Source organism: Odocoileus virginianus, chromosome 15 (genome assembly GCF_023699985.2).
Source record: "Odocoileus virginianus isolate 20LAN1187 ecotype Illinois chromosome 15, Ovbor_1.2, whole genome shotgun sequence".
NCBI lineage: Eukaryota > Metazoa > Chordata > Mammalia > Artiodactyla > Cervidae > Odocoileus > Odocoileus virginianus.
This window is the reverse complement of record NC_069688.1, coordinates 37,749,382-37,772,665: the sequence shown is the minus strand read 5'-3', so window position 1 is coordinate 37,772,665 and position 23,284 is coordinate 37,749,382. Positions and strand designations below refer to the sequence as shown.

The window sequence follows — 23,284 nt, the reverse complement described above, 5'->3', positions numbered from 1 at the left end:
CTCAACTCTTATACATGACACATTTATTGTATTCCAGGGACAAAAATAATGTAATGTGATCAAAAAAGAATGCAATGTGATTAGAGTACACAAATTAAGAGGACAGGGGTATGAAATGAAGTTAAGGAAGAAAAGAGACTGAGGGCAGATCATTTATAAATCAGTACACCATAGTAAGAGTTGTAACTTTTACTTTGGGAGAATGGAGGAATAGTTATAGGACTATGGACCAAAGGAATGGCATTATGACATTTAATGTTTTAAAGTGACCATATCATCTGCTGGTTGAAGAATAAATGTTAAGAAGAAAGAGGCAGAAGTAGGAATTTGATACCGCCTCTTGGAGTAATCATGGTTCTCAAGGAGATGGGATCTATACTAGGAAGTTTCAATTCAGTTCAATTCAGTCACTCAGTCATGTTTGACTCTTTGTGACCCTATGAACTGCAGCACGCCAGGCCTCCCTGTCCATTACCAACTCCTAGAGTTTACTCAAACTCATGTCCATTGAGTTGGTGATGCCATCCAACTTTTGACCCCTTCTCCTCCTGCCTTCAATCTTTCCCAGCATCAGGGTATTCTCAAATGAGTCAGTTCTTTGCATCAGGTGCCCAAAGTATTGGAGTTTCAGCTTCAGCATCACTCCTTCCAATGAATATTCAGGACTGATTTCCTTTGGGATGGACCGGTTGGATCTCCTTGCAGTCCAAGGGACTCTCAAGAGTCTTCTCCAACCCCACAGTTCAAAGGCATCAATTTTTTGGTGCTCAGCTTTCTTTATAGTTCAATTTTCACATCCATACATGACTACTGGAAAAACCATAGCTTTGACTAGATGGAGATCTGTTGGCAAAATAATGTCCCTGCTTTTTAATATGTTGTCTAGGTTGGTCATAACTTTTATTCCAAGGAGCAAGCTTCTTTTAATTTCATGGCTGCAGTCACCATCTGCAGTGTAGCTGTTAGAAATTAATGATGGTAAAACATTAAAAAAGAGACCTTAGTACAAGATCTGGCTCACAGAAGTCTGGCCCCCAGAACCTAATGAACTAAATTAGTAAACTAAATTAAAGATTCCATCAAGGGCACTGTATTTGTCACAGATGACTATAATATTCTAATTTAACCAGGCTGTTCTTACTAAAAACAATATATTGCATCTTGTTTAAATAACAAGTGTTTTAGCTTGCTTCTTTTGAAGATAGACAATTTGTTATAACAAACACTTAAGTGCTTTGCTGCTACACCTATACCAAAGACCGGCAGTGATAGTCTCAACTTTCTACCTTACCCCTCACCAAAGATGAACAATTCCATTTTTTTTAACATCAATTAATACACTGGGGGAGGTAGTTTAGAGCTGACATTAATAGTTTAAACTTCAGATCTTTCAAATCCTAACTCTACCCTTTGCCAGCTTTATGGCTTTGAGAAAATAACAATCTCTCTAAGCCTCAGCATCCTTATCTGTCATGATAATGATATGAAATATCATTTATAAAGTATACAATGGCAAACACATTTGGGACACTCAATTATATTTCTAAATCACAGAAATAGTTGTGAAAGCCATTAATTTCTTCCCTACTTTTGAACAAAGACTCTTCTTTGGGGATCTGAAAGCACCTTCATCCAGGATCATAGCTATACTTTAACACACTCTAAAACAAAAATATAAAAGTAAAAAACAACATAGAGAAAGCAGAAGTTAGTAAAATAAGCAGCCTCTTTAGCAGAATCCAAGGGCAATAATATTCAGAAAATGGGTACCTATAACAAACACAATTTTATTTTATGAACTGCTTTAACATGAGTTGAAATTAAAGAGAGTGTTTCATTAAAAATATTTATGTCAAGGGAAGTAGTAAAAGAATACAAGTTCTGTAATTTTCACTGCAATTTCTTTGTCACTAATGAAGAGATATCTGTTCTGCCAGGTTGAATAAAACATTCCAGTTTAGTAGGTTACATAATCTGATAGAACATTTTGAAATAAATGATTGAATACATTTTCAATATGAAAATATCAAATCATAAAGCATGTGATCTACAAGAGCGTAGTTTGAAAAACAATCGTTGACCTAGCCTATGTGTAAATAATACCACATTTTTAAAAAATTACACTTATTATTGCAAAAACACATTATAACCTCAAAGCTGTCACAAAAAGAAGATATGAGTTTTCAAGATATATAAATGTTTCCTGTTTTAATCAAATAGCTAATATAATTTCATACAAATAAAAAAAATGAGATAAGGAAGAACAAAGGATGGTATCTGAGTCAAAGAAGATTTAAGAAATAAGAAGCAGGAGATCTTGAGAGAATGACATAAACAGTAAATCTGTAACTAATATTTTTTTCAGTTATTGATTTTTGGTTCATTTAAAGATCTAGACAACTTCCTGACAGATGCAAAAATTTATCACTAAAGAAGGTGTATATTTTTTTTTCAAAATTATCACTATACTACTAGAAACTATCCAAACATGAAAGATGACCTAAAAATTAAAACATTTTAAAAACATTTCTATAAAGAAAAAAAAAACTAAACACGTAGAAAATAACTATCACTAAAATGACCTCAAAAATCACTAATATGCTTTTTAGACTTTTAGCAGGGATATTATATGCCAGAATAAATGCAACTATGTCAAAGTTATGAGTTAATATAAGTTAGAAATCTAGCATTCTATTCATACTTATTCAAACAAGTGGAATCAAAATGTCATACTTTTTCAGCTAGCCAAAAATTCACAGTTTCTAGTATGTATATATATATACTTATATATATATATACAATACATATTATTTATATATATGCAAATACAGTTTTTACTACACTAGACAAAGGCGTAAAAAACAAGAAATTAACATGTGATGCAGTATTAACTAAAGTACAGATTTTGTTCAAATTTCACAAAATTTTATGCTTGTGCCCATTATTTGTTTTCGTAGATTATTCAAGATTCCACATTTATTTAACTGCATTGAACAGCTTTAGTTTCATGTAACAGTTTCTGAAAAATTATGTTTCCATTTTTATTCTGTCATATATATTTTCTAAAATTCCTTTTATGGCTTCTTAGATATACCCATCATTTAAAAGTGGACATTTAATTTCCAAATGCATTGGATTTTTAAAGTTGCTTTGATATTAATTTCTCATTTTGATACTAATTTCTCATTTAAATTGCTCCCTTCTTTGCAATCACCCTCTGTCTTTTTTTCAGTCTTTTAACTTTATTGAGGCTTTCAATGACTAAGTCAAAGATCTCTCCTGGTACCTAGAGAGTGTTAACAAATCTTGATCTCTTTCTGTAATGACCTGAGTGTCTGAGTATCTCACAGCAAGATCACAAACTCAAAGTGTTCCAAATTGAACTTGCCTTTCCTGAGATCCATTTGTCTTCCTAAAATTCCAATCTTAGTACATTCTACTACTACCTATTTAGTAATCCAAGACAGAAACATCTACACTTGCAAAGAATTTTCATTGATTAAATTATTCAATATACATTCACTGCTTATGTAGGACAGACAACCTCAAATGTCATAGATAATCAAGGCCAAAAGCTTGATCATGAATAGGTGAGTATCTGCTTGCTTAAACCATTTATATTTAAAAGGATTTCTTTTTTCTTCAAATACTATACAGAAACAACAAATAGAAAAACTTGCTGATTATGATTATTGTACTCTTTGGGATATGTTAGGTACTGACAAAGAGAACACAATACCAAAAGAAGATATGAGACTCTCCTCTCAGAATTCATTGACATATAGGGGAGACAAATAGGAAAAATAAAATAAAATGTGCTACCATATCATAACGGTGGAGACTGCTATGAAAGAAGAAAGAGAGACACATAATCAAGGATTGCTTGCGGGTTGAAACCTTAGCTTAATACTGAAAACTGAGCAGATATAGCCAAACAATAAATAGGAAAGCCATTTCTAGGTAAGGAATGCACTTTAGAAAACTCCGAGGGGTTACAGTGGTGATAGATTTGGGGAACCACAAAAGTTTGAGAACAAGTAACAACTATGGCTACAGTCTGTGTATATATGTGTGTGTGTGTGTGTGTATAAGTGGAAAGTTGAAGTGGGAGTGAGATGAGGGATAAGGGATGATATATGAGATTAGAGAACAAAGTTGAGATTAAGTTATAGAAAGCGTTTCTATACCCTGTATATCTGGCAGATTTTATCTGTTCCCTTTCAACAATTATTCCTTACCCCTCAAACAGAACCATACCTTATTTAGGATATAGGTATATTTTCTAGATTTCCATGACACCCCCAGGAAGTCTCATGCTTAATTTAAACCAGTTATGCTGATTTCATTTTGCTAAGCTACTAGCTGTTTCAAAGGTGTGTGGTGGTTGGTAGGTTTAGTCACTAAGTTTTGTCCAACTCTTGTGAGCCTGTGGTCTTTAGTCAGCCAGGCTCCTCTGTCCATGGGATTCTCCAGGCAAGAACACTGGAATGGGCTACCATTTCCTTCTCCATCAAAGGTGTGTAGGACAACCATTTTTGGCCAATGAAATGGCTGGTCAAGACTTCTCATGCTCAACAAAAATACAAGAACTCAAAAAGAGAAAAATCTTTGCCAGTTTTCCTTCTTCCTTCTTTAAAAGAATGATTGATACCTAGAGCAAGAGTAATAGCAGCCATCTTTTCATCACAAGACAATCAGCACAATACTCAAAACTAAAATACTAAGAATGATATAGAAAAATTATACTATAAATGTAATGTTTTAATATATTTCTATGTATATTTTAAATGTTATTTCAACAAAAGATTAAATGAAGTGTAGTCTTAAACCATTTCTTATATCACCTTCTCTTTTCAACATTTTTAGTATAACATTGCAATAACAGCTTGTTTTTCCATTTTTACCCTCCAGTAATGAGGAAACTATGAGGATAAAGCCAACAAAATACATAAAATTATACACTCAGAAAGTGTGCACAGTATATAGACTAAGGTTTGTTATTTGTTTTAAGATTGCCTTCCCATGTCAAAAATTTTGTTATTTCCTAAATGTCCTATCAGCTTAGATAACATACTTGAAGTAACTTTCAAAAATCTATTCTTACTATTTCTTCTATATATTTATACAACTTCAAAGACTTTTTAAAATTAGAGTGTTTTGACATCATGATATTGCCCTGTGCAGTCTGAGCCCCACACAATAAGAGTATATATGCTTGTATTGCTCTTTATTTTCATGCCTAGGTAAGATGTCTTTTTAAGGAACTTTCTCAAAGAGATGAGAAACAACTTTCAACAGGGACAATAGTATTATAATTCTTAACTGCACTGGTCTTAAAACATAACATCAGAGAAGGCTGCAATACAGATTTACCCAAATTCAACTCATCAAGCTTTTCTTAAGTATCTAAACTGCTGTTGGATTGGTGATGAAAAATACAGGAAGACTATATCTGTCTCCAATAAGCAAAATAAAGTCCAGTATTGTGGTAAGAGAAGCACACAAGTGAATATCATTCAAACCATATGAACAAGAGAATATGGACACAAGTTATGGGAAACCCAGGAAGATGAAAGTCCATTTGAAGAGTGGATAGAATTCTCACAGGCAAACATATTCTAGGAAGAGAGAAGAGCATGTGCTATATTGCTGACCTGATAAAGTATAGACATTTGGAAGAACTGGTTGCCTTAAGCAAATGGTTAATTTCAGGGAACAGTAGTCTGTGTTTTTTAATGTTTCTTTTTAAAGTACACATCACACAACTAAACTGACATATTTTCTAAAGAGGCACGTTTGGCATGCTGTAACACAATACAGTAGAAATGGAAATATAATGTCAGAAAGTTAGATTTGGACTGTGTTAAGGAGAAATTTAAATGCAAGAATGCAGATATATAAGTGAGGCAGGAAGAACACAAAATTGCAAGTCATAAGCTCTGTGTTCAAGGCATGCCTTTATTATTGCTAAGCGTGCAAACTTCTGGCATATAAGTATACTCATGAGCAAAACAAATATTGACATGAACAATGTTATAATTAGTAACAACATAATGGTTGTGAAAGTACTTTTAAGTTAATGTATGCTATATGTCAGGGCTCCCCAATGGCTCAGTGGATAAGGAATCCGCCTGCAAGGCAGGAGTCATGGGAGACAGGGGTTTGATACTCGAGTCAGGAAGATCCTCTGAAGGAGGGCATAACAACCCACTCCAATATTCTTGCTTGGAGACTCCCATGGACAGAGGATGACAGACTACAGTCCATAGGATCACAAAAAGTTGGACACAACTAAAGAACCTCTTGATGAAAGTGAAAGAGGAGAGTGAAAAAGTCAGCTTAAAGCTCAACATTCAGAAAACGAAGATCATGGCATACAGTCCCATCACTTCATGGCAAATAGATGTGGAAACAGTGGCTGACTTTATTCTTTTGGGCTCCAAAATCACTGCAGATATTGATAGCAGCCATGAAATTAAAAGATGCTTACTCCTTGGAGGGAAAGTTGTGACCAACCTAGACAGCATATTAAAAAGCAGAGACATACTTTGTCAACAAAGGTCCGTCTAGTCAGGCTATGGTTTTTCTAATAGTTATGTATGAATTTGAGAGTTGGTGTATAAAGAAAGCTGAGTGCTGAAGAATTTATGCTTTTGAACTGTGGTGTTGGAGAAGACTCTTGAGAGGCCCCTGGACTACAAGGAGATCCAACCAGTCCATCCTAAAGGAGAACAGTCCTGGGTGTTCATTGGAAGGACTGATGGTGAAGCTGAAACTCCAATACTTTGGCCACCTGATGCGAAGAGCTGACTCATTTGAAAAGACCCTGATGCTGGGAAAGATTGAGGGCAGGAGAATGAGATGACAGAGAATGAAATGTTTGCATGGCATCAACGATTCAATGGACATGAATTTGGGTAGACTACGGGAGTTGGTGATGGACAGGGAGGCCTGGTGTGCTGCGGTTCATGGGGTCACAAAGACTCGGACATGACTGAGCGACTGAACTGAACTGAACTGAAGTGACTGAGCATGCATGTGCATATGTTATATGTCTGTGTGTAATAACTGATATAATTTCTTAATTCAGTGAACTTTGGGAGATAACACATTTTTGATACAGGAGTAATGTATGAGGAGTTGTAAAATAAGAATCTTTACTTGAAAGACAAGTGTAATATACCTCCAATAGAAAAGGTAACCATTGGTATTGCAATGGTTATAATTTTTAAGGGTATAAAGTAAGAAGGAGGCAATATGAGTTGAAAATAATCAATTAATAAGATTGAAGAAGCAGAATTAATAAACTGTTGTATTTAGAGAGTAAAGATTTTTAAATCTGTATTTACTGGGAAAATCATAGGAAAATCAAAAAGAGAAAGAAATGATGAATAACCAAACATTTATTGAGCCTTACTTAATGTTGGGTACTTAAATATGCAATTTCATGACAGATAATCTAGTCCTACACTAAAACAGAACAATTTGGTGTTAATCTTTCTAGTTTTATTGAAGAAACAGAACTTTGGGGACAATAATGAGCTTCTCTAAATCAAATAAGAGTGACAGTATCTAAAATTAAGATTCATCTAATTCCAAATTCCATGTTCTCTCATTTGGAATGATGTATATGTGTTGTGGAGAAAAGATTAGCTCAATTTTTTTTAAGTTAAAAAAGTAAATATCCATATGTCAGGTGAGTGAAAATAACAAAGACCTAGGAGAGACATAGAAAGTCATGAATATTGAATCTTTCAGAAGTAATGCTATTCTTAAAGCTTAATATACAGTAGAAGATGGGAGTTTTGAAACTGGAACATGGAGGAAGTTTTATTTTTAGGGAATGCAAGGAGAAAATGAATTCCACAAGAAAAGAATTAAAAATGGATGGCCAGAGAGTAGATTTGGGGAAACAAAGGTATTCCTTGGTCATGTATATAACCAAGAACCATGTAATAAAGATACTACAATGATGACAGTAGGGTCAAGGAAAAAGAGGACTGCAAAAATTAATTTAATTTGGGATGCATAAGTCATTAGTAATTAAAGAGATGATGCAAAAAGCCAGACTGAAAAACATTAGGAAATAGTTGTATGATAAGGTAGTGTCATACAGGTAGCTATTCTTAAAAAGATTTTTATGGGAGGAGATTTAACACCTTTGTCGGAGAAGGCAATGGCAACCCACTACAGTCCTCTTGCCTGGATAATCCCATGGACAGAGGAGCCTGGTAGGCTGCAGTCCACGGGGTCGTGAAGAGTCAGACACGACAGAGCAACTTCACTTTCACTTTTCACTTTCATGCATTGGAGAGGGAAATTGCAACCCACTCCAGTGTTCTTGCCTGGAGAATCCCAGGGATGGTGGAGCCTGGTGGGCTGCTGCCGAAGGGGTCGCAGAGTCGGACACGACTGAAGTGCTTAGCAGCAGCAGCAGCAGCAACATAACACCTTTGTAAATTTCTATTAATGATCTCTTTGCAATTACTAAAGTTAGATATATAAATGAACATATTTAGAAATCTCATGCTAGAACAGGGGGTGAAGATGGATCCAAATTCAAAAGTTTAACAGATTGCATCATGAGAGTCAGCTTTTCCTCATTATGATGCTGTTTTAACATTCAGTTCAGTTCAGTTCATTTCAGTTGCTCAGTTGTATCTGACTCTTTACGACCCCATGAACTGTAGCACGCTAGGCTTCCTTGTCTATCACCAACTCCTGGGGTTTACTCAAACTCAGGTCTATTGAGTCTGTGATGCCATCCAAACATCTCATTCTCTGTGGTCCCTGTATCCTCCCACCATCAATTTTTCCCAGCATCAGTCTTTTCAAATGAGTCAGTTCACATCATGTGGCCAACGTACTGGCGTTTCAGCTTCAACATCAGTCCTTCCAATGAACACTCAGGACTGATTTCCTTTAGAAAGGACTGGTTGGACCTCCTTGCTGTCCAAGGGACTCTCAAGAGTCTTCTCCAATACCACAGTTCAAAAGCATCAATTCTTCAGTGCTCAGCTTTCTTTATAGTCCAACTCTCACATGCATACATGACTACTGGAAAAACCATAGCCTTGACTAGACAGACCTTTGTTGGCAAAGTAATGTCTCTGCTTTTTAATATGCCCTCAAGGTTCATCATAACTTTCCTTCCAAGGAGTAAGCGTCTTTTAATTTCATGGCTGCAATCACCATCTGCAGTGATTTTGGACACCCCCAAAATAAAGTCAGCCACTGTTTCCACTGTTTTCTCATTTATTTGCCATGAAGTGATGGGACTGGAAACCATGATCTTCGTTTTCTGAATGTTGAGCTTGAAGCCAACTTTTTCACTCTCTTCTTTCTCTTTCATCGAGAAGCTCTTAAGTTGTTCTTCACTTTCTGCCATAAAGGTGGTATCATCTGCATATCTGAGGTTATTGATATTTATCCTGGCAATCTTGAGTCCAGCTTGTGCTTCATCTAGACCAGCGTTTCTCATGATGTACTCTGCATATAAGTTAAATAAGCAGCTGACGATATACAGCCTTGATGTACTGCTTTCTGGATTTGGAACCAGTCTGTTGTTCCATGTCCAGTTCTAACTGTTGCTTCCTGACCTGCAGAAAGATTTCTCAGGAGGCAAGTCAAGTGGTCTGGTATTCCCATCTCTTTCAGAATTTTCCACAGTTTATGATGATCCACAGGCAAAGGTTTTGGCATAGTCAATAAAGCAGAAATAGACGTATTTTCTGGAGCTCTTTTGCTTTTTTGATGATTCAATGGATGTTGGCGATTTGATTTCTGGTTCCTCTGCCTTTTCTAAATCCAGCTTGCACATCTAGAAGTTCACAGTTCACATAAGGTTGAAGCCTGGCTTTGAGAATTTTGAGCACTACTTTACTAGCATGTGAGATGAGTGCAATTGTGTGGAACTTTGAACATTCTTTGGGATCGCCTTTCTTTGGGATTGGAAAGAAAATTGTCCTTTTCCAGTCCTATGGCCACCGCTGAGTTTTCCAAATTTTCTGGCATATTGAGTGCAGCACTTTCACAGCATTACCATTTAGGATTTGAAATAGCTCAACTGGCATTCCGTCACCTCCACTAGCCTTGTTTGTAGTGATGATTACTAAGGCCCACTTGACTCACATTCCAAGATGTCTGGCTCTAGGTGAGTTATCACACCATTGTGATTATCTGGGTCATGAAGATCTTTTTTGTACAGTTCTTCTGTGTATTCTTACCACCTCTTCTCAATATCTTCTGCTTCTGTTAGGTCCCTACCATTTCTGTCCTTTATGTGCTCATCTTTGCCTGAAATATCCCCGTGCTATCTCTAATTTTCTTGAAGAGATTTTAGTCTTTCCCATTTTGCTTTTTTTTTTCTCTTTCTTTGCACTGATCACTGAGGAAGGCTTTCTTATTCTCCTTGCTATTCTTTGGAACTCTGTATTCAAATGGGTATATCCTTCCTTTTCTCCTTTGCTTTTCCCTTCTTTTCTTTTCAAAGCTATTTGTAAGGTCTCTTCAGACAGCCATTTTACTTTTTTGCATTTCTTTTTCTTGGGATGGTCTTGATCCCTGTCTCCTGTACAGTGTCATGAATCTCCGTCCATAGTTCATCGGGCACTCTGTCTATCAGATCTAGTCCCTTAAATCTGTAAGATTTAAGGATAAGAGGCTTCAATCTCAAAGAAAGGCAGTGCCAATGGATGTTCAAATATTCTTTGAACAATGAGCACAATTGCACTCATCTCTCACACTAGCAAAGTAATGCTAAAAATTCTCCAAGCCAGGCTTCAACAGAACATGAAGCATGAACTTCCAGATTTTCAAGCTGATTTGAGAAAAGGCACAGGAACCAGAAATCATATTGCCAACATTCATTGGATATCGAAAAAGCAAGAGAGCTTCAAAAAACATCTATTTCTGCTTTATTGACTATGCCGGTCTTTCACTGTGTGGATCATCACAAACTGTGGAAAATTCTGAAAGAGATGGTAATACCAGACCACCTGACCTGCCTCTTGAGAAACCTGTATGCAGGTCAGGAAGCAATAGTTAGAACTGGACACAGAACAACTGACTGGTTACAAATAGAGAAAGGAGTACGTCTAGGCTGTGTACTGTCAGCTGCTTATTTAACTTACATGCAGAGTACATCATGAGAAATGCTGGTCTGGATGAAGCACAAGCTGGAATCAAGATTGCCGGGAAAAATATCAATAACCTCAGATAAGCAGATGACACCACCCTTATGGCAGAAAGTGAAGAACAACTTAAGAGCCTCTCGATGAAAGTGAAAGAGGAGAGTGAAAAAGTTAGCTTAAAGCTCAACATTCAGAAAACGAAGATCATGGCCTCTGGTCCCATCACTTCATGGAAAATACATGGAGAAACAGTGGCTGACTTTTTTGGGGGGCGGCTCCATAATCACTGCAGATGTTGATTGCAGCCATGAAATTAAAAGATGCTTACTCCTTGGAAGGAAAGTTATGACCAACCTAGACAGCATATTAAAAGCAGAGACTTTACTTTGGCAACAACTATCTGACTAGTCAAGGCTACGTTTTTTCCAGTAGTCATGTATGGATGTGAGAGTTGTACTATAAAGAAAGGTGAGTTCAGACAAATTGGTTCTTTTGAACTGTGCTTTTGGCGAAGACTCTTGAGAGTCCCTTGGACTGCAAGGAGATCCAACCAGTCCATCCTAAAGGGGGTCAGTCCTGGGTGTTCATTGGAAGAACTGATGTTGAAGATGAAACCCCAATACATTGGCCAACCGATGTGAAGAGTCGACTAACTGAAATGACCCTGATGCTGAGAAAGATTGAGGGCAGTAGGAGAAGGGAACAGGGATGAGATGGTTGGAGGGTATCACTGACTCAATGTACATGAGTTTGGGTAGGTTCTGGGAGTTGGTGATGGACAGGGAGGCTTGGTGTGCTGCAGTTCATGGGGTCACAAAGAGTCGGACCCGACTAAGTGACTGAACTTAACTAAAAATTTAAAAACCCCCTTGATAAAAACCCATGGTGCTTGGTGCTGTAATTAACTGTCCCTACTTTCCTGTCTTCCCCTCACTCCTACCATGTACCTGGCAGCTTGTAATTACTACCAAGCTTTACATCTGATTTGCTCGGAAATAGTGTTTCCAATCAAAAAAATTGGAAGCCACTCTACCTCCTAAATATGTTTTTTACATTACAAAGAAAATAATATTCCACTTGAAAATAATATAGGAATTGTTCTCCCTAGATCCCATGCCAATACATTCAGGGGCTGCCATTAGTTTAGCAATGGTGATTGGCAAATCTTCAGAAACTGTCTTGGTAGAGTTTTTAATGTATAAATGATAGAGCAAAAACACATTCTTAACAGATATGAAGCCAATAACAAAAGCTGTTTTATATTTACATGGGGCAGAGGCTGGTCCTTCAATTAAATAAACCAGTCTTGCTTCTATATGTGGAGTTTGTGATTCATTGTGTATCTGCCTCACAGAGGCTAATTTTCCTTTGAGATGACAGGGGCCTGGTAAAAGACAGTTAATTTAAGAGCTGGCCAAAGTGTATCACTTCATAATGGGCTGATACAGTGTACCTTTTGACAGTGATTTTTATTCCCCTATGGACTTTCCCTTTTCTTATTCTTTGGGGTGCTTCTCATGCCTTTTATATATGAATGATCATTGTTTCATACTTTTTAAACACAGAAAAGTTATTCTTTTCCCTCTGAAAAAGGTTAATCTAAAAATATTATATCCACTATTTCTGAATCGGTCCTGTTTGTAGATGAAATTGAAATTGAAAGACAATCTAATCCACTCCTTTTGTAAAGAGCCCCCAACTCATATCTCTGCTTGATATTTTCTTTTTTCCAGATCTATATTTTTATTAGTTATGCCTAGAAGAATCACTAGCAATTTCCTGAATGTACTGATCTTTATCATGCCTTTGCACAGTCCTTCATGCTTATACCTGGGAAACTTAGGAATTCTAAATAGAAATCATATAACAAGGCATATTCGTTATTATCAATCTCAATAGGACACTCAAAATTATTTAGCAAGGAAATGTTTCTATATCAAACTTGATCTCCCACTATTGGTGATTACTATTTCCAGTTTTTCTCTCAAAGTTTCTCTCCTATACATTCCCATCTCCTGTGAGATGGGAATGTGTGTGTGTGTGTGTGTGTGTGTGTGTGTGTGTGTGTGTGATATATATAGGGTCTTGCATGATGCATCATTACCAAAGTAAAATTACTAAACATGAGCTCTCTCATTTTCCCATCACAAAACCTTGACCCATCCTTGGAACTGTGTTTATTTTCTCCAAAAGAGTTACGTTCTTTTACTTACTTTTTTCCTATCATCAGTATTTTCCTCTCTACAGGGTTATTTATATCAACCAATAAATATGCTCTGGTTTCTTGTGTCTCTAAAAAGGAAATTTCTTTTGACTTCCTAATGACTACAGAACTGACCCATTATTCTTCTGCTTTACAGAATTTGATGTTCTAAAGCTATTACCTATCTGAACTGTCTATTTACTCTTTAGATTATTTCAATTTGTCTCAACCTCTGTCACTCCAATGAAATCACTCTTCTCAACAACCTTCATGTTGTCGAACTTAAGAGTCTTCTGTCCTCATCATTTTCAATTTTTCAATTTTGTTCAACATTCTGGACCCCCTTTTAAGGACTTCTTTCTCTTGCTTCACTTACACTTATTTCTCTTGCCACTCATGAGAATGATAAAATAGCTTCTTAAATTTCATCACACCATGAAATAGCATAGATTTTTGGACTAGGTCACAGATTCTAGTTCACTGCCATCACCATGGTCCAAGTCTCTGCCATCTTAAATCTAGACTACTTCAGTGCCCTTCTAACTAAAACCTCTGTTTCCTTCAATCTATTTATCTAAAGTATAAAGCATGATGTACTGAAAACACAAATTGAATCTGTTCCTTCTCTCACAACTCTTTATAGCTTTCCCTAATAGATAGGTAACCTAATGAGGAGTCTGATACGCTACAATCCATAAGGTTGCAACAAATCAGACACAACTTAGCAACAGAACAACAACAAGAAGAAAGCTGACTGAGTGAAGCAGCCTAGGTGTGATCACTGTGAACCAGAGAGCTTGTTCTGCCTAAAGGGAACACACGTTAATAGTTTCCAGTAGATGCTGCAGCAAAGGCACAATTAGTTTTAGCTGACAAATCTAAAAATGAAATACAAAAATGTGTGAGTGATTGTATCAGTGTGTGTGTGTGTAAAATCTCCTGATGTTCAAATGTTGACTCTCATATTTCAAAAAACACTGTGTGTTTTTGTTTCACCCTAGATAATATACATGTTTCAATTGGGTGCATGAGACAAGTGCTCAGGCCTGGTGCACTGGGAAGACCCAGAGGGATCAGGTGGAGAGGGAGGTGGGAGGGGGGACCGGGTGGGGAATACATGTAAATCCATAGCTAATTCATTTCAATGTATGACAAAAACTACTGTAATGATGTAAAGTAATTAGCCTCCAACTAATAAAAAAAAATGGAAAAAAAAAAAACAACACTGTGTGTTTAATATGAAACATATCTTCACACCAGATTAGGTAGAATGGCTGCCAATTTGCTTTCTCTGCATAAGAGACTGGTTTCTCCAGTGAACCAGTGAAGTTGCTCAGTCATGTCCAACTCTTTGCAATTCCATGGACTGTAGCATACCAGGCTCCTCCATCCATGGAATTTTCCAGGGAAGAGTACTGGATTAGGCTGCCATTTCCTTCTCCAGGGCATCCTCCCAAGCCAGGGATCGAACCCAGATCTCCCACATTGCAGGCAGACACTTTATCGTCTGAGCTACCAAGGAAGCCCCCCATAAACTTCATTCTACCACTTTTCTATTGCATTCTGTGTTTTTCTCTAATTTACATTCTATTACTTAGACTCTCTGATCTTCTTCATTTTCCTGAAATAGCTCATCAAGCTCTTTATCAGTGTGAGGCTCTTCCTTTTCTGAAGAATAGAGGCATAAAATTCTTCTGGTATCAATAAAAGTGGGACCTTCTTACATGAGGTGGGTTCCTATCCTGACAATTTTATCCTCAATTTTTTACTTCACAGTACTTTTCTTTTTTTGAAAAAAATGAGATTCATTTAATTATAGTCTTTTTTCACCATTAAATTTGTAGTACTATGTGGGACATGTACTGTGTCTGTGTTATGTGTGTTATTTGTTCCTAGTTCAAAGCCAGGCACATAACAGGCAAGTAAAACAAGTAAATAATGAATGTATAAATATATAAATGGTCTCTGGACTTCATTTCACTACATAACAGATTCTAATCACACTTTATCACGTAGCTCAACATTTGCCTCTGTGAACCTCATCTAGTTGCCAAAAATACCATAACTGTTCTGTCTCCATAGCATTTTTAAATATTCTTTAATTATAAGAGTAAATCTTAGCCTGATTGTAAGCTCCTTGATGCTTAACATCTATCAGGGTGCCTAAAACATGACTGTAAGATAATCTGATGATTTGAAATTTACTAAAAGGTAAATTAACTCACTATATTACTATTACTAATAGTAATAAGCCTATTTCCAATAAACCCCATATTTTTTTAAAAAAGTGAGACCAAATAGATACTAACATCAATAATAATTATTTCAATTTATCTTTTCATACTATAATAGCAGCTGGAACCAAATGCTTGTGAATCTTAGGTTTACTATCATGTTTACATTATCTCAGGCAATTTTCCCCTCAATCCTGTGAAACAGGTATTACCATTTTTAGATCTGAGGAAAACATCCTCAGAGAAGACAATATATTGATGGTTGATTGTAAGAATGGGATCTGAATGAAGTTTGTTTGGTTTCAAAGCATAATGTAACACAGTGATTAAAGGGTCAAGATATACAATCAGGAAGTAATGAATTCAAATGCCAGTTCCATAAAATTATTAGCTGGATAAGCAGACTTTCAGTTTTATTATTTGTAAGTGAAAATAAAAGCATTAGTTGCTCAGTTGTGTCTGACTCTTTTTGACCCATGGACTGTAACACTCTAGGCTCTTCTTTCCATGGAATTCTCCAGGCAAAAATACTGGAGTGGGTAGCCATTCCCTTTTCCAAGGGATCTTTCTGACCCAGAGATTGAACTGGGGTCTCCTGCATTGCAGGCAGATATTTTACCATCTGAGCCAAAGTGGGAATAAAATAACAAACAGGTTTTTTATTATAGGTTTTATTATTATAGGGTTTTTATTAAATAAAGAATACATGTACAAATACCAGGTAAATTGATGACACTTTGCAGTCTATAAAAGATCACTTTTAACTACTGCGGTTGAGATTTAGTTGATTTTTAATATACTCAGTTTATTAAGCTCTAACTCTGACCAGATTCCGGGTCTTTTGAATTTCTTTTTAATGTGATTTTTCAAACAATATTATCCATATTAATTATCAGGCTAGTTAAAGAAAGTTCTGCAATTTTTTTTAGAAAATTACAGTTCTATTCATATTGACCTAATATTGTTTTCCCCTCCAAGAATATCGAAACATAATTCTAAGTCAAATGATCCATGGAGACAAAATATTCATAGGTTTTTCTTATAAGAACTACCTTTTTAGTCATGGGGAATTTCTTCAGCATGTCATTTGTCCTTTATACAAACAGCATAAAGAAGTAAACAATGTAAATGTATGGTATGTGAAACTATAACCATTATCATTTTTAAATTTAATATATCATGAATATTTTGTGAAAACAGTATTTGTCAACTAAATTATCACTTAGCATTTTATAGGATTTTTGTATCTTTTATTTGTAAAATGTTACATTCAGAGGATTACTGAAAATTCAATATTTTAAAACAATATTGTGTCATGGTGTAAATTAATAGTTACCATAATATTGAGTGCACTATTCCTTTGACACATTTAACCATGAGTGCTCTGTGCTAAACAGCTTCAGTCGTGTATGACTCTCTGCAACCCCATGACCTGTAGCCCACCAGTCTCTTCTGTCCATGGGATTCTCCAAGGAAGAATACTGGAGTGGGTTACTGTGCCCTCCAACAGGAGATCTTTCCGAACCAAGGATGGAACACACGTCTTTATTTTTTCTGCATTGGCAGGCAGATTCTTTACCACCAGCACCACCTGGGAAGCCTAGTCTTATATTTTCTATGCTAAGTAAACTTAATTTCAATTTTTAAAATAAATACTAAATTTAATATGGAGATAAAACTTATTCAAGTTAAATTTTCTTCTAAATAAAATATTTATGGAGCATTTGCAGGAAGGTTTCACATGCAGTATCTCATTTGAAACAACATTCTATGTGATAAATTTGATTTACATGTTACAGAAGAGGAAACTCTGGCAGACAGGATTGAAAAACTTACCCAAGATCAGACAATTAGTAAACATTAGAATATGAATTCCAACTCATGTATTTCAAATTGACTCTCATGATTTTTCACTTACTGTGCTGTGCTGTGCTTCGTTGCTCAGTTGTGTCCAACTGCTTATGACCCCATGGACTGCAGCCTGCCAGGCTCCTCTGTCCATGATGACTCTCCAGGCAAGAATACTGGAGTGGGTCGCCATGCCCTCCTCCAGGGAATCTTCCCAACCCAGGGATCCAATCCAGTTCTCCCACATAGCACATGACAATAAAGTAATCATTTAAACTCCAAAAAGTTCCCTAGTAAATTTGATGTTATTTAATTAGTCATTTTAAAATAATAAAATATTATTAATCACAATACATCAGTGAAATCTAGCTGCCACACTTTTAAGTCACCATGTCTTCATCTTCATATTATTAATTTGAAATTTAAGTTAAATTGAACTTTAACAAAGTTAATAATGAAATAGACAATTTAAAATCGTACCTAAAATCTGATCCAACTCTCTTCCCATTTTCTGGTTCTCCTGGATCTGGGCATAAATTGGAAGCTGTCTTAATACCTCCCTCATTTACTGAAACAACAGGAAAACAAGAAAAAAAAAGAAGCAAAACATGTATGATTAGAAAATCAAGAGTGATATTTATTTCAAATTGTACATAAAATATATTCTTGTATTTTATTATTCTAATCACTATAATTTATACATAGAAAGTTAAATATAACTTTATAAACCAATAAGAGCAAAAACACTTTTTAATGTCTGAATATATAAAACATAACTCTCATGTTTGTATTCATTCACATACTACTTTGAATATTAACACATTAATTGTTAACACTTTATTTTTAATTACTATCAAATTGTGAAATCTATGGTAATGCACTCCCTAGGTATCATTGCCAGAGTTTCCATTAATTATTGGCAGCAGAGAAGTCACTACCAGTTACAGCAGTGTCATCAGATACTTGTTATTTTTAAAGCTGCAACATAAAAATAAGACTTTATGGGAAAAGTTTAAGGATAATGGCACTTTTTAACTGGTATATAACAAGGAATTTATTCTACCAATGTGAAAATACAACTGTGGTGCAAATTATCAAGCATGTCATTGAATTATGCTATAATGCTGAAAATCAAATAAGGGCTTTACCCTTTAACAAGTGCTATGACTATCTTTTAGTTAATCATTGTACACTTTCAGCAGTTTCTTCAGAACACCCTATTGATAAATTATGTATTCATGTTTTCAGTGAATGTGATCACAGTAAATAAATAACTCCCTAGGAAATCTTTTTTTATGGAAAGATTATTAAACCACATGAAGACTGAAATATCTGAGTGACATTGTTTCACAAATTCAATCTCATAACAAATTGGAGAATAACTATTCTATTCTTCATCAACTTATCTGCTTTTTAAATAAAAGAATAGGACCTGAGTAGAGACTCTGGAGATGAAAAAATCTAAACTTTGCCATGGTTCTTGTCCTACACTGTGAATTGAAATCACCTATAGATTTTTTTTTTTTCTTTTCAAAGAACAGATGCTTACTTTTCTGTCTAGATATTCTAATGCAATTACTCTGGGTAGATACTGTGAACCAGTTTGTTTTGTTGTTGTTTTCTTGCTTGTTTTTTAAAATAATCTTCCAGGGGATTCTAATGAAGAGTCAAATGTTTAAAAACACTGGATCCCGGGGGAGGAGCCAAGATGGCGGAGAAATAGGATGGGGAGACCACTTTCTCCCCTACAAATTCATTGAAAGAACAATTCAACGCAGAGCAAACGTCACAAAACAACTTCTGATCACTAGCTGAGGACCTCAGGCGCCCAGAAAAGCAACCCATTGTCTTCGAAAGGAGGTAGGACAAAATACAAAAGATAAAAAGAGAGACGAAAGAGCTAGGGACGGAGAACCTGTCCCAGGAAGGGAGTCTAAATAGAGGAAGTTTCCAAACACCAGGATCCCTGCATCATTGAGCTTGGATTGTCAACTTATTCAAATTGACTTATCAGATAGCAAGATAAATATCAGATGATGGACCAACAGTCATAACTCTGATAAAGCTGTCATATTCTCAACTAGATATGAAATTTTGTGTTTGCCCTTTTATTCTACAAAAATCACTTTCGCAAATACCCTCAAATATATTCTTATTGCTCCCAACTTAATTATAAATTCACTAATTCATACAATACATGTGATTTTTTTTTTCCTTTTCTGGTTCTGCTGACTTGCTAATTTATTTTTACCTCTCTAGTTTTTGCTATTATGTTTTCTTTTGGCCACTCTCTTACTTTTTAGCTTATATCATATACAGAGGGCAAATTTAAAGGCACTGACCCATGATTCTCAATATGCTGAATTTTCTTCATGACTTGAAAAATTCTCTCTTTGCTAAGGACTTCCAACCTAAGTTTGTATCTTTTTTTTTTTTTTTTCCCCAAGCTCCTTCCTGATCCTTCAATGACCTACTAGGTCCCTACCAAAAATCTCCTAATAATTTAATGTGCATGCTCAAATCTCATGTAATCCTTGATTTTTTTTCTATTATCATTCTCTTCCAATTCAAATTGAGTGCTAGAAGAGAATTAAACTTTCTCAAACACAGCTTTCATTACTGTCCAAATATCCTATGATTCTAGATTTCTAAGCATATATATTATATCTCCCACTAGCCACCAAGATACATCTATAACCCAAGTCCAACAGATTCTTCATTCTTCTGAAATTAAGATACATCTGTAACCCAAGACCAACAAATTCTTCATTCTTTTGCAATTTTAATGGTTAGTCATGCTCCTTCTTTGCGTTATGCCTTCTCCAAGCCTTCATGTTTTCCTTATCTTCCTCTTTAGCTATCAAAATTTCACATATAATGTTCAGGACTCAGCTCAAGTCCCACTTTTTGCAAAATACAATCTCTCATTTCTTTCCAGATTTTCTAATCCTTCCTTTTTATATAACATGAACAATTCTATATTTAATTTTTAAGTTATCTTATCATGCTCTTTAATAGTTTCATATTCATTTGTTTTATTTACAAATATACACTTAAAGATAAAGAAAAAGCTATAATTACTTTAATAATCCTGCAGTACCCAGATGGGGGTTCATGATTTCTCTGTGAATATTTCCTAGTAATTTAATTAAAAACAATGTGTTATACACTGTTTACAATGAGTAGAATATTTTTTCTATGGAAAGTACTGTCTTTCCTATCTCTGACTTTGAAAATATCATAGTATATGTTATTAAAATGTGACTTTTTAACATGTAATAGACAAAAGAAAAAGTAGTGGCATGATATAGGCTTCTTAGTATATTAAATTTATAATAAAAATTATATGTAAGTATAGAAATTATCTATGAATATATTTGAAAATAAAAAAGAAATGTCTCATTTTTCCATTTTATCATCATTATTGCCTAGTTTAATATAAATTTTAACAGCAGCTAACACTTACATAGTACTTACTATATGTCAGTAACTAATCAACACCTTTTACATGTATCAACTCATTTAATTTTTGCAAGAATCTGAAGGGTAGCTACTATTATTATACATTTCCTACAGGTAAGGAAACTGAGACATAGAGAGGTTAAAACATATTTCTAAAGTACTATTTCTACTTTCTGCCATGGTCTAGGTTTCAACCTTGGCAGACTGATTCAAGAAGTTCTACTCTTAACTCTTGAGCATTCCATTCTATACAGAAAGTTCAGAAGGGCAAAATGGCATCAATAATTAAAATTCAAAACACTTTTCCAAATATTTTATTTTTCTTCCATAGTGGCTCAGATAGTGAAGAATGCAAAGCATATTTATAATTTTCACCATGTTCACTTAATTAATCCCAGTTCTCAAGATTTAATTGTCAAATTACTTTTGTCTATTTGAAAAGTATCTTTCAAACTACTGTTTCTGGATATCTGCAATAGGTGAAAAAGTTCCCAATTTAAAATGTGAAGAAAATAGGAGAGCTTCTGCATGATATATGTATTTAAGGTTTTTTAGTTAAAGTATTTAAAACTAAAAAAAACAAAAAATATATCATCTATTTCTTCTTATATTTGCATGCATGCTAAGTCGCTTCCCTCCAGGCTCCTCTGTCCATGGGATTCTACAAAAAAGAATACTGAAGTGGGTTGCCGTGCCCTCCTCCAGGGGATCTCCCGACCCAGGGATGGAACCCCTTTCTCTTATGTCTCATGCCTTGACAGGTGGATCCTTTACCACTAGCACTACCTGGGAAACCTCTTTTAATAATCAAGTAGCAAAAAAATGCTGGTTTATTTCTTATATCATATTTCTTATATTACCTCTCTCTTATATTACCTCTCCTGCATTAGCAGGCAAGTTCTTTACCACTAGCACCACCTGAGAAGCCGTTCTGATATTTAGATACTAGATAATTTTCTGTAGCTAGTGATGTCAAGACACTCAAATGAAGTTTGTATCCATTCAATCACCTGTTTTCATTACATAATGCCACTCAAACAACTGGACAAATATGTATGACATTTACTTTTATCAGTTTGAATAATAACTTATAAAAAGAACATGCACGCTCTTTAAAAATTAACTACATGGACAGGGCCTTGTCTCTTGAAAAGAGCGTGACTATGGGAATATTCCTTTTGCTCTGATCTTAATGATAATAATACTGCTATTATTATAATTACTACTGCTACGACTAATACAATATGAATCCTTTTCCCCACATATAAGCGGGGAAAAAAACAGAGAGAAGAGCAGAATTTACAGAATTTTAAAAATAGGATGAATTATCATTTCATGTAACATTGAAGTATGTTTATTATATATGTATTTATAAAATACACTATAGGAGTCTTTATGCACTATATTATAGTATGTTTTAGCTCGAAAACACTATAAAATTAGTCAATATAAGAATAAAATACTATTATTATAAGCAAGTTTTCTGAACCTTCTAATTTTATATAGTATATAACCTAAAGTAAAAAATAAGTAGATTCTGAAAGTCATCTGACTAAAAGTCATATCTACATTACCTCATCCAGCTGGTGGCATCATACAGATTTTTATATTAGATTTAAATTTTTTATTCTACCTTATAAAAGAGAACGCTTTGGATCTTTTTCTTAATTCCAACATTATGGATGTTGTCAGAATGTCATTTAATAATAACTTTATATTCTGCAAAGAGTTACCTCTTATTTAACTTCCCAAGAAAATGTTGGATTCTTGCCAGCTGAGATTGTTCTTTTATTCACTCTTTTATATTATTAGTCTAGCATGGTGCTGCCATTGGGAAGTAGTTCAAACAGAATTGTGAAAGGAAGATATAAAAAGAATGCATGAAAAGTATGGACTTGTAGAATATGATGTAGTTAAAAAAATTCATTCTGGAAAGCTCATGGTTTCTTTATAATTTCACCTCTTAAAAAGGTATAACAGTCTAGAAGAAAAGTTGGCTAGACTAAGTTCAATCAATTCAACATTTTAAAATATAAAAAAAATTTTATTTTATAAACTAAAAATATTTTTCCTTTATTTGCAAATCTATTATATTTGATAAATGATAAGATACAGATAGACTATATAGACTTCAGGTACCAAAGTTGGAAAAATAATTTGAATTAGCCATTTAAACAATGAAATGCTTCCCATGAACATTGCTGCAGTTTCCTGAATCTCTTATTAATTTATTTCTTAGTTAAAATTTAAAGGTGCTGTTGTGGGAAGACACACTTTGAAAATGTGTTTAGTTCATGTCCTCTATAATTATGCTCACTTCAGGAAATTCTTATGATAGAATTGTTTTTTCAAACAATATAAGTTTATTTTTTTTTTTTTTTCATGTGAACGTTTAATGTCAGATA

At 34.8% G+C, this 23,284-nt stretch overlaps 1 protein-coding gene across 5 annotated transcripts in view; it reads right to left on the bottom strand.

The window, feature by feature from the left end:
• CSMD3 (CUB and Sushi multiple domains 3) overlaps window positions 1–23,284 on the bottom strand; it is a 1,331,483-nt gene that overhangs the window by 746,815 nt on the left and 561,384 nt on the right. For all 5 annotated transcript variants that reach the window (XM_070477231.1, XM_070477232.1, XM_070477233.1 and 2 more), the window contains one exon: window positions 17,898–17,985. In XM_070477231.1, the coding sequence (XP_070333332.1) occupies window positions 17,898–17,985 (88 nt within the window). The remainder of the gene's footprint in view (window positions 1–17,897; window positions 17,986–23,284) is intronic.